Genomic DNA, 18,822 nt, shown 5'->3' on the forward strand with positions numbered 1-18,822 from the left:
CTCGTATTCCGGACTTCCGATTTTTTCGCTGTGGGGTTATTATGGAACGATGTGGCTTGCTGCGCTGGTTAGATGCGCGAACCTGGTAACATCGCGTAGATAATCCAAGAAGTATAGATATCGTGTATAATCATTTCGATCCTGCATCTTAATCTCGAATATCTAGCGATATGAAGGACCCTTAGGAGGTTAAGTTACTTAGGCGGGGATTGCGATCGTAGACATTATAAATAGGTACGCCACATATGTGAGGCGGTTTCACTAGCCACATTATGCACCGCCACCTCCTATTATAGCAGCGAACAGGACCACCAGGCGAAAAAGGCAAACGCTTGATAAAGTAAGTTCGCTATTCGATTTTTTCTAACGTTGAAACATCGCTTCTTAAAAAAGATACCAGACTATTCCCATCCTACACAATAGGGGCTATCGTTTTCTGTGTAACAGCCACGACGATCCCTCGATCCCAACAGCCACCCACAAAAGACATAATATTTCCGATTACTTACTCAGATGCCCGAAAGCAGCTATAAGCCGTGCCGCCGTCTGAAGCGTCTCGTCACCATCGTTGTTCCAAACCTGGAGCATTTGTGGTATTCCCGGTACTAGCATCACATTTTCGAATGTAGAAGCTCGTGAAAGGAATTCCATAGCTAGTTCGTTGCGTGCATAATACACCGCCATGAAATTAGGGTAATATGCTGACTTCGGTGGACAGAACGCTTGAGCTAGATAGGAGGAATGCCTCTTGTCGTATTTTCTTAATATAACCTGCTTAATGGTTTGCCAATGTTTATCGTTAGGATCGTCCCCTCTCATGAATTCTAGAATAATATGCGAGAACTCGAGAGAGATTCGAAGCGCGTCATCAGTTGACAATTGGTTCGGGATCGAGTACATGCAATTTGCGTGCGCAATTTCCAACAGTAAAGGGAAGGCATCTGGGAGTTGCGAAGGTTGACGGTTCGGGTTATTTCGCCACTCCGGGGTTCGCAAGGAGCCAATGAACTTGTAAATATCCGTAAGCAATGGAATGCAATTTCTTACGAAACATTGATAGTTCTTAAAACCAATAATTCGCTTGTGAGACAGTACTTTATTCAGAAACTGGGTGAATCCAAAAACATCGGATGTGGAGATGTACTCCCGAGCAGCATTTAACAGAAAATGTCGTAAATCTGCGATTTTGATACACCCCAATATTTTATCCGATTGATCGTCGGCGCACCGGAGTAGTATGTTAGCACTTTGGATTAATCCTAAGTACATAGGGCCTTCCTCCAGGTCCCAAATGGAAAGCCAATGTCTCCCCGCGTTGGAATCTAGAAGTTTGGGGTCTTCTCTAATAGCCTTATTGACTGCAGCAATATTTTCGGGGGGGTTGATATTTATCATTGCTAGATCTCGAATCTTACGAAAGTCATCGCCACTCAAGTGCTTGGGGCTAACTTCGAAGATATGAATGAGCAATGCTGGATTCACAGGCACGTGCGGCAGGTCGTCAGTGGTGAGGGCAAACCTATTGCGTTTCAAGAATAGACCAGTCCATATTATGTGGTTGGTAGTCGATTTCTCGACAATCGGGAGTATGACGTCTTCCATCCACGCTGTTTGATCCGACGAGAGACCATGTCTAATAGAAGGCACACGGGTCTCACGAGTGAGTAACTTCAACAACGGCGGCAATATTCGTCCATTGCCATTATAGACTTCTGGTAAGGGGAGCTTCTCCGTTTCATCATTCAGCCATGTTTCCAAATGTGGCGGATTAATTTCATTGACAGATGCCACGTAAGGCACAACATAACTTCGAATGACATAAACGACCCCGACATATAGGTATTGGCTTTTGGCGTTATTTTTGATACTTAGAAGACTTTTTAAGATGTCGATTTGCATTCTGGGATATATAGCGACCTTGTAGAGGGACAACAGTGTAGTAAAAGCAAGTTGCCACCCAGCAAATCTAGCACCGCGCAAAAGTTGCGCGACTAACCCAACAGTTCGGGTAGAAACTAGCGGTGGTGCGAATGGTTTGCATTTTCGCTCACTCGAAATCATTAAACGATGTTGTCTCCTGAATCTGTTCGTGATTGCAGCAGAAAATTCGTTGAGGAAACATCTCACTTCTTTCCCGGATAGACGAGAAAGGAATGCGGCATTGATGAGGTGACTATGCCATGAAATGTCAATCTGACATTCGAAGATAAGCTGTCTCACAAACTCGTAGGCATCATAAGGACAATCCGACCGGTAAAGAGCCTTTATGGTTGCTATAGTAGCTTCAATTACTTCCTGATTATTCCCTCGCTCGGCCTTCAGGCGTTTGATCATCGATCTTATAAGCATTCGAAAAAGTTTCATAGGTATTGAAGGTGAAAGAGCGTTGAGAGCCTGTATTACCGAGTTTAGGTTGACTTTGTCGTATTTGCTTAAGAACATGGGGTCGAGATATAGAGCAGGGAACCTAACATTGTCCGCCGATGGGAATGGCTGCGCAAACAACGATGGTTCCTGTCCATATTTTGAATTAAGGAGCTCCATAATAGCGACAATAAAAGCTTCCCTCGTCGCTGGACGGAGGGCTGTCAAAGAATCCCTACGATCCCATATTGAGATGCCAGTTTCGAAGCTGGTCGCATCCTCAACTCCTGGATCAAAGTCTGAACAAATATAGCGAGGAGTATAAATAGCTCCGGAGCCGTCAAGCTTCAGCATATAGTCCAGACAAAACTTAGAGTGTTTTTCTGAATGTTCGATGACAGTTGGTACCAATGAAGAATGTCCGAAAATCAAGCTCGGATTCCACTTGACGGGACCAGCATCATCGTAATGCGCTGGTAACCTGAAGCCGGGTGTGTCAAACTGCTCCACTACCTTTTCAGGGAGCCTGATTCCAGGTACTGAGCAGAATAAATATCTCCAATACCATAATGCCTCGTCCTTGGACATGCAGCTACAAGTAAGCTCCGTGATGGCATGGTCCCAGGCTCGAAATATTCTTTTTTGTCGGTCAGAATCATCTTGTGCCGAGCAAATAAAAATACGAAGGGCAAATCTGAACTCATCAACGAATGATCCTATTGCCTGCTTTGTTTCGTGGTCAGTTGGTAGGTGGGATAACAAGACACCTCCGGGTGATAGAACGATTTCCACGGCTCTCAATTGTAGATATAGCATATCCTTCCAGGCCGCAGGTATACATGGTGCAAGATCTTGAATAGGAAGACCTTTTGGCCATGGTGGTTTTATTGCCGCCATAGTAGGATGAACTTGCGCTCTATACTCTTGCCAAAATGTGTTGCGGGATTCCCCTAATTTGTCCAGGAACCTAGAGATATGGCACCTAGGACGACTAGGGAATTGTTGCGATCTTAAGAGCGGCATGGAGAAACCTTCATTGATAGCAAACCGTTCGGCCTCAATCATCATCGTAATGCTTGGTTCCCATACGGAGACGTGTATCGCCTAATCACATACCTCCACAACCTTTTGCCACTCCTCGAGCCTCTCCGCACGGCGTTGAATGACTTTAGGAAGTAACGACAGTACATCTCCTACACCGAAGAAGGGATGGGATCGCTCTTGGAGACAGGCAAAAGCCATTTCTACCAAAAGTAACATCGTTTGGTTCGCGCGTACGACATTTGCTCTCGAAAGCTCCAATGAAGTGCCGTAGGCTACACGCCGCGGAATTGCACTCAGTAAATCCAACCCTTCATCTGTGAATAGAATCTGGCCTGAAAGCAATCGTGTCATAACCAAGGTATCTTCATGGAACTGTTTCGCCCAAACCACTGCCTCTTCGTACAAGTCCAACGAGCTAGTTGCAATGGACAAAAAAACAACGTATTGTACCAAGCTTGCCCTATTCTCGGAATTAAGCGCCGATAACGCCATATTCTTTCGACCCTTTATAAGGTTGGTCACCCGGGGAAGCCAATTAACAAAACTCGGGTCGCTATCTCTATGTCGCGACTGTAGGATAGCGGAGAATATGTCTGAATCGCCAAGTTTTGTACAGCCTTCATCTGTTCTTTCTAGGAACATATCATCTCTATGGACATCCCAAAGCCTCTGGAACAAACAAAGAGATATGCCACTGGGAAGTAGGAGGAAAATCTTTGGAGGCCAATCATTACCGAGATTTTTGAGCTTTAAATCATCTATTACAGAAGAGAAGATGATATCCACTTTGAATGGTCTAATCCTCCGAGCCAGGAGCCGTAGAAGCGAAAAGCGTAGACCCGGCTTAATATGCTGCAGCTCGTCTGCAATACCGCTCAACGTCCATTGGTATTTGTTTTTCATGAAATCAAGTATTGTCTCTAAATGTTTTTCCATGGCTTCCATCTCCGGCTGAGCACGAGCACGATTCCATGCCTTAATAGCACAAGAGATGATCTCATAACCCAACGACGCGATGATGCTGCGCTCTTTTTGTATACAACAAGTAACGTAATCGTAGAAATGTATTTGGTGGTCGTCTTTTTCATTTCGATTACAAAGTCGCCTGGCCAATGGAAGTATGAGATCTCGACCAAGGTTTTCGGCGTTAGTTTTTAGCGATCTGGGGGAAGTAGAAAATTGTTTCAAGGTATTAAGACAGAAAAACGTATTATTGCTGTCAAGAATGAATTTGTAGCGGGTAATAGTCTGCCCTGGCCCTTCAGATGGAAAGATGACGGCCATGAAATTTTGACGGTATGGCTCGGAGTTAGGCAGCCAATTTGACTTTTTCATGGTGCCATGCTTCGATAATGCCTGAAAGACGACGTCGGGTGCACAGCCCGGCAGCATCTTTTTGTAGTAACAACCAAGAGGTCGGGCATCAGGTATCTTCGGCTTGTCATCCTCGCCATATGTATCGTATAATTTTTGATATAGTGTGGTTATGCATTTCGCTTGCGGTCCCCAGTCGGACTTTGACTTAGTACATTGGCCGAGGCAGCGACAAAAATGGCGTACCTCGCGAACAGACATGGCGTTAATCAAGTCAAAAAACTCATCCGTCCCTCCCATCGCCCCCCATATTTTGGTAGCATGGCGTGATCTGTAATATCTTTTGAAGTGGGTGATAGCGATCCGCCGAGCAGTGGCGGAACCGGGTTGATCGAGTGTGTAAGCGATAGCGTACCGTTTTTTGCAGACACAAAAGAATATGTGTGAAATAGTAGGCGGTACAAGGCCGGCTTCAACGGCTTCGACAACATCCTTTGCCAGTGTTTTCCAATGAACATATTCTAAGGATGCTAGAAATTTCTTGGCCAATTCCGATGGCGGGGTGTTGCATAAAATAGCATGGTCGAAAACGGATACAGGCTCGGGTTCACCAACGGTAGAAGGAGAATCGGGAGGTTCCTCGAGAGAATCCATGGCTCGCAATACTTGTTGTAGGGCCGTAGGTACTCGAGAAGTTAGTATATAGACGCCTAATAAGGCGATGGAAACGAACGTCGTAGGATACAAAATGAATAGTATTTGTTGGTAGATTGAGTGAGTTTATGGCGATGGGAGCAATGGGGGTAAATATATCTGTGAATGGCTTATGTCTTAGTGGTTTGAATGGCGTTGGGTCGTAGCCCCCCTGAGCCGCAACACGATCGACAGATGAGTACCGGACGTACCTACCTACATGTAGGCGTTCAGGGTATAACCTTACATCATGTCTGTGCTTTCCGTAATATAATTTTCAAGTTATTTTTATTCCGTATGAGCAGTAGCTATTGTATACATAGAATTTATATATAGGTAGAGATGAAAGCACGACTGAGGTTTATTTCGGTATCATCCCCCCTATTTTTAAAATTATGGATCTAACATCATTAAGTCGAAAAATTCACTCAATTGAATATTATGTAAGCATTGAATTATACGGTTGTTACACAAAGCCGGGGTGGCTTGTATCGGGCAGGATTCCGATACATTAGTGTTACATCGGAAAAGATACTTAGGTACCTCCTTTACCTAGGTAGCAAACAGCTTAGGGAGAGATACGGGATCAACCCCAAGCTTGAAAGTAACTCTCATCAACAATAAACTTGTTATATAAACCTATCGTCTTATATAATTTATTTGGTAACACCTAGGCGAAACTCAACCTCGATTTTCACCATGGCGTCAACATGGGTTCCTGACGTTTCTCCCGATACTCCATTTTCCCTAGCTAACATTCCGTTTGGTATCGTCAGCTCCGCTGCCGACCCCGCGCCACACGCCGCAATTGCCATTGGATCTCATGTGCTCGACCTCAAGGCTCTGTCATCATATGAGAATTTTAATGAAATATTCCCGTCGTTAAAAGATCATAATGAAATTTTTTCAAAGCCATCATTAAACGAGTTCGCAGCCTTAGGGCGCCCGGTTCATCGGGAGGTTCGGGGGATCATCCAGGATCTCCTATCTTCCGAAACATCCCGACCCAATGTCTTAAAGGATAATGCAGAACTTCGAGAGAAAGCACTGCTTCCTCAACGGAGTGTTAAGATGCATTTGCCTATGACTATTGGCGACTACACAGATTTCTACGCTGGTTTTCATCATGCCTATGTTGTCGGAGCATTGTTCCGCGGACCTCAGACGGCTCTGCAGCCGAATTACACCCATCTTCCGGTCGGATACCACGGACGGTCATCCAGTATCATAGTTTCGGGTACACCAATCAAACGTCCTGTTGGTCAAATCCTTCTCGACCCGACAGCGGAACCTAAGCAACCCACCACCGCTGCTAGTAGACGTCTAGATATTGAATTAGAGCTAGGTTGCTTTATCGCGACCCCCAATGAGATGGGCACTTCAATCAAAGTTACGAATGCCGAAGATCATATTTTCGGTTACGTTCTGTTAAATGATTGGAGCGCGCGGGATATTCAGGGTTGGGAGTACATCCCGCTGGGACCTTTTAACGGGAAGAATTTCGCTACCACTATCAGCCCGTGGGTCGTCCTTGCAGACGCCTTGGAACCGTTCCGCACTAGGGGAATTGATAATTGGACACCACTACAGGATTATCTGAATGAAGGCAAGGAAAATAACATCTTAGACATTGAACTACAAGTCGACCTAGAGAGTATGTATCATCAGCTAAGACACAGTTGAGAGAGGAAGGCTAACACAATATAGCTCCCCAAGGTGATGCGACGACGATATGTACAACAAGTTCGAAGTATCTCATCTGGTCATTCCCCCAAATGATCGCGCATCATTCTCTTGGCGGATGTCCTCTGAGAACTGGTGATCTTCTCGGATCAGGAACGATAAGCGGACCTTCACTGCGCGAAAAAGGGAGTCTTCTCGAGCAAAGTGAAGGTGGGAAAAAGGATATCATGCTTTACGGCATGGACGTGCGCCGTTTTCTAAAGGATGGAGACACCGTCACAATCCGCGGTGTCTGTGGAAAACCAGGTGAGCGAGTTGGCTTTGGCGAGTGTGTAGGGCGCATACTAGGAGCTACACAGCCTTAACGCTATAGATCGAAAGTAATGCGATAGACCTAGGAGGGATAAATCATCTATATATCCTCAGCTTGAATGCGATACTATTACATACGCATCCAACTTCACTTTAAGCTAGGTATAACATATGCGTGGACATAAACCGACCTACCCATCAGCTCTTATTTACGAGAGTGCCAACAAAATAGAATCGCACGTTCAGTGAGAAAAAAAACCAATTCAGTGCATCAAGATGGCGCTCAATCACTATAATTATAGGGGTTAGGCGCCATAGCGCCAGGTACCATGCGCCGAAATCTGGCGAAATTACCACGAGTTTTAGCGCGCTATACCTGTAATTACAGAGCTACATAGCGGTTGGATACACGATAACTTATGTAAGCGGGTATTACTAAATCAATTCGTAGCTAAACTACCTAATCAGTCATTATGTCAGCCGAAGCCATGATTACTAATCAACCCCTTTTCATCTTCGCCATCTCAATCATTTTCATGTGGCCAAGAGCCCGGTACAGAATAAGAAACATTCTTCTTGACCGTCTTGGCCACCTCTGGGTGTATCTCATTGACATTCCATTCTAGATCCCAATTCTCTGGATTAGCACCATAATGAATATTGCGAAGCGTCACACTCCCTAATTGGTTATGAACACGGCCCGCGTTCCACCACTCATGCGACAATAACGCGCGATTTTTAAGCAGAATATTCTGCTCATTCTTCCCGTACTCCACTAGGTCAATGCCGCTACTCTTGAGCACATATAGCCATGCTAGAAGGGCTGGTCTGAGGCGATCCCGGTAGAGCTTCGCAAAGTCCCCGGGAAGCAAATAGATATGTTTCCAGAAGCCCCAGATGTAACATAGCAATAGTGTCATTAAGAAGTTAGGATGTTTCAGTAGGCCCGCATATCCTCCCGTCGTTGCGTAAGATAAGTTGTGAAGGCGGCCACGGGATGCCCTAAGCGCCTCTTCTAGATATTCGCACCATTTACTTCTCACGAGCTGTCCGTCGAGTTTCGCTTCAAAGGTTCCCATAATATGGTATAAGAACTCGAGATATCCGTTTTTAACTTCTTTTTGCTGCAGTATATAGTGAATGGCGTATGGATAGGCTAGACTGCCGCCCAAAAAGTCACTTACTGAGCTTGGAACCGAACGGAAGCCAAATAATTCTAAAGCTTCGGAAAAGCTTCTAGTGGCGCTCGTATTGCCGCAAGTACACCTATAAACGAAGTCGCCCATTAATGACAATGCGCACTTATCATCTTCGAGGGTGTGGGCTGTAATATGAGAGGACAAGATCCTAAGGAACTTGATGACTTTAACAAGGTCGACATGTGACGAACCTATGCCTCAAAGAGGTATAGTCATTACTGGATTGGTTAATCCGGGGTTTCTTGATTTAAAGGTAACAATATTAATAGTAGGTCAAATGGTTAAATATATTCTATTTATCAGAGAAGCTTAGAATTTTTTTATTATATTTAAAAGAATAATTTTAAATTAATAATTAAAGAATTTATAAAAAAAGTAATTAAATATAAAGGAAATATTAATGATTATATAATTTAATATCTTTTTTTCCATTTTGTTTTGCTCTCTTCTACTTTAGAGTCAACCAGAGTAACACCTCCTCTGCTTTATTCTGCTCTGGAACAAGATAGAGCATTATGTTCTATTAACTAATAGAATAGATTATTTACCATAGTTTCTTTATGATTAGATATTTGATATCCCACCTGATTAAAAGGATATGATCATAAATTATTAGATTATAATATTATTTTTCTCTTTTTTGAACTTTTTGTCTTAAAAATTCTTTAATAGGTTCTTTTTTTTTCCATTATTTCATCAAGATATTATCCATCTTTATTAATAAAAGAAAACATAATAATTTTCTCAAATTATCTTCCACTAATTATTACAAATATCTAATCTTTAAAATTGAAAAAGTTAACTTCAAAATAATACCATATATTCATTATTTTAATAAAGGTTTAATCTATAAAAATATTTTTAGTATCCATAAATATCATAAATATCAGATTATTAATATCTTATATAATAAAAGGGAGGTTCCCATAAATTCCATAGTTTAGATTAGGAAAAAAAAATATTACCTAAAATTGAAAAAAGAGATTAAAGAATTTTATCTTCAAGAATTATTATTTCATCTATAATATCTCTGAAAAATATATTATTTATTAAATAAAAAAAATATAAAGATAATCCAAAAAGAATTTATTAATATTAAGAAATTAAAAAATATCAAATATATAAAGGTAACATAATAGATAATTATTATTCCTTCTATTAAAACTTCTAAAGTCTCCCCTATCTTTAATTAATCCAAAATAAATTTTAATCTTAATTTAATATTATTATTAATTAAGGCCTTTTTAACTTCAATTAATTAAGGTTCTGGTAATAAAAATCCTTAATTAATTTTTAAATTTTATTATTTATAAGATATTTTTATGGTTCCTAGGTATTATTCTTTTTTAAATAATTAAATCATTTAATAAAATATTTAATTTAATCATTAATAATCCTAGAATCATAAATGGCCTTAATATTATATTCTTTTAGATCCTTTTCTAATTCAATATCTCCTTTAAGTTTAACATCTTTAAATGTTGATTCAAATATAATAATATAAAATATATTAGTTCTTAATTTTATATTTATTAATAATCATAATCAATAGTTTATTCTTGAAAAGACCTTTTTAATTAAGAAGGATTTTAGTTTTTTAAAATTCAATTTCTTATTTGGTCTCTTAGTTCAAATCTAAGGTATTTTTAATATAAAATATTGCTTATCTCATAAGAGATAGACTTTATCTCCTTTTTATAGAATTAATCCTTTAATTCTTTTTTTATTATAATATGTTATCATTCTATATTATAGAAATTCAAAATATTATTTAAATTTAATTTATAATGTTAAGATTTTAATAATAAATATTTTTATTTTAAATAATATTATTTTTAATTCTGGGGTAACTTTATTTATTAATAATTTATATTTTATATCTGCTTATTATCCATATAATGCTTTTTATAATGACATCTTAGTAATATTATTTATTAAAATATTATATAAAGATATAATAAATAATAAGAACTCTATCTAATTATTTTATTTATAATTAATATAATTTTGTAGATATTGTTTCAGCATTTGATTCAATTATTTTATTTAGCTATCAGTCTAAGGATAAGCTATTATAAAAAACTTCTATTTAATCCCTAATCTTTTTATTAAATCAACCTAAAATTTCGAGATAAAGAATTTATCTCTATCTGAAATAATCTTCTTTAATAATCTATATTTATTAAAAACCTTTTTGATAAATTTGAAAACCAAATCTTCAACTATATAGGTTTCCTTAAATAACATAAAATACCCATATTTTATAAATTTATTAATAATAACCTATATATTATCATATTCCTTCTTAATTATTAGATATTATAATTTAAATAACTTAATAATAAAATCCTATATAATAATATCCCATGGTTTATCTAAAATCTTAATAGATTATAAAAATCTATATAGTTGTGACAAACCTATGCCTCAGAGAGGTATAGTCATTGCTGGATTGGCTAATCCAGGGTTTTCTTGATTTAAAGGTAATAGTATTAGTAGTAAATTAAGTAGTTAAGTGTGTTCTGTTTGTCAGAGAGGTTTAGAGTCCTCTCACTATGCTTAAAAGAATAATTTTAGATTAATAACTAAAGAATGTAAAAAAATGATTAGATATATAGGAGAATTGTGGTAATTATATAGATATTCTTTATTACTGTCTTCCTTATGGATGAGATTAGATCCTTTTATCTATATTTATCTCTTATTATATTTGTTAGATGAAACTGGATATATTTATCCATATTTATCTATGTCACATTTATTAGATAAAATTGGATACCCTTATCCACATTCATCTATATCATGTGTTATACATTCCTATCTTATTTTGATAAGGAAAAAGGTTTCTTCTGGGGTTTTATACTTTTGTAAGCCTGTATGGTTTGTGATACTATTTTTCCCCTCCTTAATTCCTTTATCTTTAAAGATCTTTTTTCCTGGTAGGTCCCTTTTAATTTAATTTTTATCATGTCTATCAATTCATCCATAAAATGTAAATGCACTAATTAGGAATAGGAATATATAGAGTTTTCAAAATAGATTAATAGGATTGGTTTTAATATGGATATTATGCCATATTTATATTATTTTGATTATAATCTTAAATATATAATGGTAATTAGGATATCTAAGAAGTATAGTAAATATATTCTATATTGTTGTTAATGTGATAAGATAGGCATCTCTATTAGTTCCTTTTCCTGGCTTGAAAATAAAGAAGAATAGTTATCCGTTTAAGAGCGTTAAGCCGAAGAGGCCCTTGAATGCCTTTATATTAAAATAGCTAAGGCCTTAGCTTATATTAAATAGCTTAGGCAATAAAAGAAATTATTAAAAGAAAAAGGCTTGAAAATATTTCAGCATAATTTCCAAAGCCTGGAGGAGCTAGAAGAGTAAGAATAGTTAAAAAAGGAGTAATGTCTGGCTGGGGAACAACAGTATGACATTAAGGTATAAACTAGTGTAACTTCCATGGTCAACCCCTTCTCCAACTTTTCCCTTGAGGATATAAACTTTGATTTATCATTGTTAGTCAATCTGGGTTCTGGTAGTGGAAATCCTTAATTAACTTCTAGATCTTCTTATTTATAAAATATTCCTGTGATTCCTAGATATTATTTTCCTCTAAATAATCAAGTTATTTGATAAAATACTTGATTTAACCATTAATAATCCTAGAATTATAGATGACTTTGATGTTATATTTTTCTAGATCTTTTTCTAATTTAACATTTTTTTTAAGTTTGGTGTCTTTAGGTACTGGTTTAAACATAATAATATAAAATATATTAATTCTTAATTTTATATTTATTAATAATTATAATTAATAATTTGTTCTTAAAAGGACCTCCTTAATTAAGAAAGGTCCTAGTTTCTTAAAATCTAACTTTTTATTTGATCTCTTGGTTTAAATTTAAGATGTTTTTAATATAGAGTATTACTTATCTTATAAGAGATAAACCTTATTTCCTTTATATAGAATTGGTTTTTTAATTCTTTTTTTGTTATAGTATGTTGCCATTCTGTGTTATAGAAATTTGAGGTGTTGTTTAAGTTTAGCTTACAATGTTAAGGTTCTAATAGCAAATATTTCTATTTTAGATGGTATTATTTTTAATTCTGGGGTAACCTTGTTTATTAATGATTCCTGTTCTACATTTACTTATTATTCATATAATATTTCTTATGGTAACATCTTGGTGGTATTATTGACTAAAGTATTGTATAAGGATACAACAAATGGTAAGAGTTTTACCTAGTTATTCTGTTTATAGTTAACATAATTTTATAGGTATTATTCCAATATCTGATTTAATTACTCTATTTGGCCATCAATCTGAAGATAAACTGTTATAAAAAGCTTCTATTTAACCCCTAACCTTTTCATTAAGCTAACCTAAAATTTTAAGGTAAAAAATTTATCTCTATCTGAAATAATCTTCTTTAATAGCCTATGTTTATTAAAGACCTTTTTAATAAATTTGAAAGCTAAATCTTTGGTTATATAGATTTCCTTAAATGGTACAAAATATCCATATCTTGTAAGTTTATCGGTGATAATCCATATGCTATTATATTCCTCTTTGGTTATTAGATGTTATGATTTGGATAACTTAATAATAAAATCTTATGTAATAGTATCCCATGGTTTATCTAGAATCTTAATGGATTATAAAAACCTATATGGTTTATATCTAGCTTTTTTAACCTTATTATAGATGTTATAATTTAAGATGATCTTTTTGATTATTCCCTTAATTCCTGGGAAGTTATATATTTCCTATAGTTATATAATTATTTTAAAGATTCTTAAATGTCTATGTAGAGGATGTTTATGTATCTTTTGTACAAATTCTTCCTATAGTATTGACAGTATGTAGGTTTTCCTATTGTATGATATTATATCTTTAATGGTAAAATCCTATATTGATAAAATATCCTTAATTTATAAGGCTTCTTTCTTGATCCTTTATTCCCATTTATGTTATGGTTTGGTTAGATATACCGTTAATAATACTAGGATATTGTTAGGTATTTCCTAGAATATTACCCTTTCTTTTCTAACTTCTTTGGTATTAAGATCTTTTAATCTATTAAGAATATTTATTTAAATATTCTTTTTTCCTTTAATATAATAGATCTTAAAGTTAAAATATATAAGATCATCTACCTATCATAATTATCTATTACTAAGAACTTTAATAATCATGAAAGACTTAAGATTATAATAATCCAAATAAATCTCTAAGGGTTTAATAATTCCTGATACCTATGGTTTCCATTCCTTTAATATTTGGTAAATAATTATAAATTCTTAATCATATATTTTATATCTTATTTTTAATCCTTTAAAGATTTTGGAAAAATAGATAATTAAATGTCAGTTTCCATTATCTTCCAATTGCTCCAATGTTGCTCCTATTGCTCCATTCAAAGCATCAATATATAATTATTTTCTTTTGTTTAGGCTGGATAGTCTCATTATTGGATCCCTTATTATAATCTTTTTTATTTCTTAGAATGCCTTTTTTACCTCTTATATCTACTTAAAATCCTTTAGATTTTTAACATATATTATAACCATTATTAATTCTATAATTTTCCCAAAATCCTTAATTAAGGCTTTGTTATAATTGTAAAAACTATAGAAGGCTTATACTCCCATGATGATTTCTGGGGTTGGCTATTCCCTAATTGTGGATATTTTGGATTTTTAGATCTTGATTTTTCTTAGAGAAATTGTATATCCAAAGTAGTCAAGTTTTTGGATAAAGAAATCATTTTTGTTTAGGTTTATGAAAAACTTAGCTTCTCTTAGGGCTTTGAGTATCTTGTATACATCCTTTTTATATTGTTTTTTGGTTCTTAAATAGATCAGAATATTATTTAAATATATGAAAATGTTTTTTCTAAGGAATTATTATAAAATATCTTAGATTATTTATTAAAAGATGGCTAATGTATTTGTGAATCTAAATGGTATTATCAAATATTTGAAATAATTATGTAATATTCTGATAATTATTTTTTATTTATTTCCTTTAATAATTTATATAAGGTTAAAGATAAATTTTAGATCTAATAAAGTAAACCATTCATTATCACCTATTTCTTCCTTTAGGCTTTTAATATGTGGTAGAGGGTGCCCATCTTTGATTGTGATCTTATTTAGTTATTAATAATCATAGATATTCCTTCATATTATTTCTCCTTCTTTATTTAATTTAGATATTCTATCTTTATTTTTCTTAGATATTAAAAAGACTGGGTATCTTGTTGATGATTTTGATTTTTATATAAATCCTTTTATCTCTTTATCTTAGAATATAATATATAGAACTTCAGATTTATGTCACAACCCAACAACTTACGGTCGCATCCTTCTAAACGAGTGGGGCATCAGGCACCCAATCACGGAGAAACTACGGCAAGCCAGTCTGCTCTGTCAGCTGACAGAGCACAGTGCTCTGTTCTGCTCCAGAGCAGAACAGAGCAAAGGAGGTGCTGCTCTGCCTTGCTCCAGAGCAGAACAGAGCAAAGCGGGATGGAAGGAAGGACACTAGACTATATAACCATGAATATTTCCTCTGTATCTAGTCACTCTTTCCATAAGCTCTTTAGTTATCAATCTAAGACTATTCTTTTGAAACATAGTGAGAGGACTCCAAGCCTCTCTGACAAACAGAACGCACATAACTACTTAACCTACTACTGATACTGTTACCTTCAAATCAAGAAAACCCCGGATTAGCCAATCCAGCAACGACTATACCTCTCTGAGGCATAGGTTCGTCACAATTTATTTTGGCTTAATTTATAAATTTGGTATAGTTTTGGATATTCTTTTTTTTTTAATATTATTTTATAGTTATATTAGTTATATTCTGGTATACCTATATTCATATCTAGATTATCCTAGAATAACTTGGGAAACATTTTTACATATTTTTCTTTAATTTTGATTTGTTTTTGATTATTTAATTCTTTAATATTTATGTATTATATTATAAGGCATAAAGGTATAGAATATTCCTTTATAAGGTTGCCTATTTATATTTGTTATAATTGTTATTTTGATTTATTTGAGTCAGCCTTTTTCCGATGTTTAGGGATTGAATCTTTTTCTGATTTATCCTAATAGAATCAATCTTGTATCCAGTTAATTTTTGGGTTGCTAATTCTAAGCTATATCTTTCTCAAAATTAATTTATAATTTATATTAATAAGATTAAAAAATATTAATTCTTGGTATCCTTGGATCAAGATAGAAAAAGCTATAATTTCTCTTTTGACTTTTCTTCCATTATAGGCAATAAGGCTTTCATTAATGTTGCTAACTTGGTAAGATATCTTCTTTTTTTGATACAATATTCTATATATATTAATCAATTTTGGATAGATTAAATTAACTGTATATCCTGAGTTAATCAGGGCATTAAATTTGTATCCTTTCTATATTATCTTTATAATTAAATGGGATCTTTTGGCTGTTCCTACTGAATATGCTAGCTTAACCTTGTTTAATGTTATCTATAAGATCTTCAATAACTTTTCCACTATATCTTACTATTTATTAATTATATTGATCATTTTTTATAACAGGTTTACTAATTGTTCAATTCTTCCTTAGAGAACCATAATCTTGCTTTCTAAATGTTATATTTCCTTTTGAGACTGGTTGATCATCTTCCTATATTATAGTAATATCTATTTATAATATCCATCTAGGACAGCATTTAGATATTAAGCCATTTATTTCAAATATCTGTAAATAAGTTTAATTAAGGTAATTTTGCTTTGTTTTTCCTTATAGAGTACTATATAGGAGATCCTATATATGTTTCTATAATATCGTCGCATAAATTCCTGATCTCATCTATTTTTAATTATCCTTTTATAATCTAAATCTTCAAATATATTTAGAATAAATAATTCCAATATTCCTTATCTTTTGAATATTCTTTTAGTAATATTTCTATGGGTTCTCCTGCGATTCCATCTCCTGTGTTTTTGGGTCCATATTTTGTTGCTTTTAGATGTATATCTTGGGTCCATTAAATCACTAAGATTATAATAATAATAATCTATTTATTTAATTAACCATGTATGGTATATTAATTCTGGTTTGGGGATTTAATTCCATCTTCCTTCATTATTAGAATCCCATTGGTTCCATATCATCTACTAGTGTAGTTATATTCCATTGAAATGTATCAGAATAATATTTTTATCTGATAGTAATATGGTAGAGATGTTTTGGTTATTAACCTATACTAAAAACATCATTTCTCTTTCTATTTCTCTTTCTATGTTCCAGTCTATATCCCATAATGGCCTTTGTTCATTTAAAAAAGAATTAAATTCTTCTGAAGAGATATTTGTTTCTTCTTCTTCGGAATCCCTTATGCCTATTATATCAAGATTCTATAATTAATTCATTTAATTTATGAAATTTTTTATTTCTGTTTGTTGGGTAGCTTTGTTATAATCTAATAGTGGGCTTTCCTATTCTTCTTCTTTTTTGACAATGTTGAGTACTCCTAAGGTTAAGGATCCTAATGTTGTTGTTATTGTATTAGCTAATCTTCTTTTTGGGACTTGTGGTTATTTCTTGGGTTTCTTATATTGGCTTTTATAATATCCTATTTCTTGATAATTATAGTATTTAACTTTATTTAAATCCTTCTTAGGTTTCTTATCATTATTAATTATATTTAGGTTCTAAATTTTGGTAGGTTCCCTTTTTCCCTGATTTTTTATTACCTTAAAGCCTTTCTTTTTTTTATTATATCTTTTATATAACCTATTATTATAAAGAATTACCTTGGTTATATATTTGTTAATGGTGGTAGGTCATTCTTCTTTAAAGAGTTCATCTTTCACCCAGGTAGTTACTTCTTTATAAAGGTAGTTGAATTATGCATCTTCAGGTAATTACCCTATAGCCACAAATTATTTAAATTCTGCCATATAGAGTATAGCTTACCCCTTTTATCTAAGGTAATGGATGGTCTTCCATGTTTCCTCCTTCTTAAATAATTTGCCAAACATTATTTACATTTTGTTTTCAAAATGTTTATATAGTTTAAAGATATATTAAGATTCCTCTAATTCTTCCTCGGTAATGTTAAAATGATTTTCCAGAATGGATTGAAACCATATAAAGGTAATTCCATTTAAGAACTAAGCAATAACAAATATCTATTATTCCTTTTATGATAGGTTTTCCCTATAAAAAGATAGATAAAGTTTTATGCATATGAACCAGTCCTCAACATCTAAAGTTCTATTGTAGATTAGTAGGTCTGCTAGTTTGTATTCCTTAATAAATGGGAAAGGGGTTACTATTTTTTCCCTTTTTGGTTAGGGATCTCCACCTCCTTTTTCCTTCTTATTTTTTCCATTATTATCGTTATTATTATCTAAAGGTCTAGGGGATGCTGGTTGCTAAGAGATTCCCAATGGGGATCCCTTAGGGGCCTTTCCTAGTCCAGCCTCCTTCAAGGTTAATTCCTTTTTAAGCCTTTTAATCTCCCTAAGGGCAGCCACTACTCTGGCTTGCCAATTAAGGGCCTTTTCCTCCTCCTAGTCATCCCTTCTTATTCTGATATTAATTTCTTTTTACATTTCTAACTCTAGGATTTATAAATATGTCTTAAGAGGTACCATTCTATTAATAAATTGGAATACCTCCTTTATTAATGATAGGTTCTAAATGATATAAACAGGTATAGATATTCTAGATAATGATAAATTAGATTATTATAAATTACCTAAGTTCTTACTCTGGAATTCCTCTTTATCTAATTTTTCTTTATTTTCCAAGTTAAGGTTTATTAGTTCATTCCATATCCAATTATGATATCCTTTGAAAGGTAATTTTTAAAAGGTATAGAAGTTTTCTATTTTATCTTTGAAAGTTAATGAAATAAGAGAAGATTTAATTAATAGTAGTAAAGGGATGTCCTGTAGATGGTTCATATCACTTTTTAACCTAATATTAATATTGATTAAGGAATTATTAAAATGTAATAAACTTATGCCTCAGAGAGGTATAATTATTGTTAGATTAGTTAATCCAGGGTTTTCTTAATTTAAAGATAATAATATCAATAATAGGTTAAGTAATTAAATATATTCTGTTTATCAAAAAGGCTTAAAATCTTCTTACTATATTTAAAAGAATAATCTTAGATTAATAACTAAAGAATAT

At 34.3% G+C, this 18,822-nt stretch overlaps 3 protein-coding genes across 3 annotated transcripts; 1 reads left to right on the forward strand and 2 right to left on the reverse strand.

Moving 5' to 3' along the window:
• Positions 1–181: 181 nt before the first annotated feature.
• F4822DRAFT_444407 (uncharacterized protein) lies at positions 182–5,376 on the reverse strand (the record flags this gene model as incomplete). The annotated part of the gene is made up of 2 exons (XM_051463234.1): positions 182–3,420; positions 3,481–5,376. The coding sequence occupies 2 exons, from the start codon at positions 5,374–5,376 to the stop codon at positions 502–504; spliced, it is 4,815 nt and encodes a 1,604-aa protein (XP_051313652.1). The 3' UTR covers positions 182–501.
• Positions 5,377–5,981: 605 nt separating this feature from the next.
• F4822DRAFT_407865 (Fumarylacetoacetase) lies at positions 5,982–8,108 on the forward strand. Its single transcript, XM_051458533.1, has 2 exons — positions 5,982–7,069; positions 7,123–8,108. The coding sequence occupies exons 1-2, from the start codon at positions 6,115–6,117 to the stop codon at positions 7,461–7,463; spliced, it is 1,296 nt and encodes a 431-aa protein (XP_051313653.1). The 5' UTR covers positions 5,982–6,114; the 3' UTR covers positions 7,464–8,108.
• Positions 7,677–8,804, reverse strand: F4822DRAFT_444411 (uncharacterized protein; the record flags this gene model as incomplete). Its single annotated transcript, XM_051463235.1, has 1 exon — positions 7,677–8,804. A coding segment is annotated over one exon (870 nt), but the record flags the coding sequence as incomplete, so codon positions are not given.
• Positions 8,805–18,822: the final 10,018 nt, after the last annotated feature.

The sequence above is a fragment of the Hypoxylon trugodes genome (genome assembly GCF_022578975.1).
Source record: "Hypoxylon trugodes strain CBS 135444 unplaced genomic scaffold F4822scaffold_6, whole genome shotgun sequence".
NCBI classification, from domain to species: domain Eukaryota; kingdom Fungi; phylum Ascomycota; class Sordariomycetes; order Xylariales; family Hypoxylaceae; genus Hypoxylon; species Hypoxylon trugodes.

Coding starts and splice junctions, on each gene's coding strand:
- F4822DRAFT_407865 (XM_051458533.1), top strand. CDS start 6,115: ATGGCGTCAACATGGGTTCCTGACGTTTCTCCCGATACTCCATTTTCC. Junction 7,070..7,122: donor ACTACAAGTCGACCTAGAGA/GTATGTATCATC, acceptor AACACAATATAG/CTCCCCAAGGTGATGCGACG.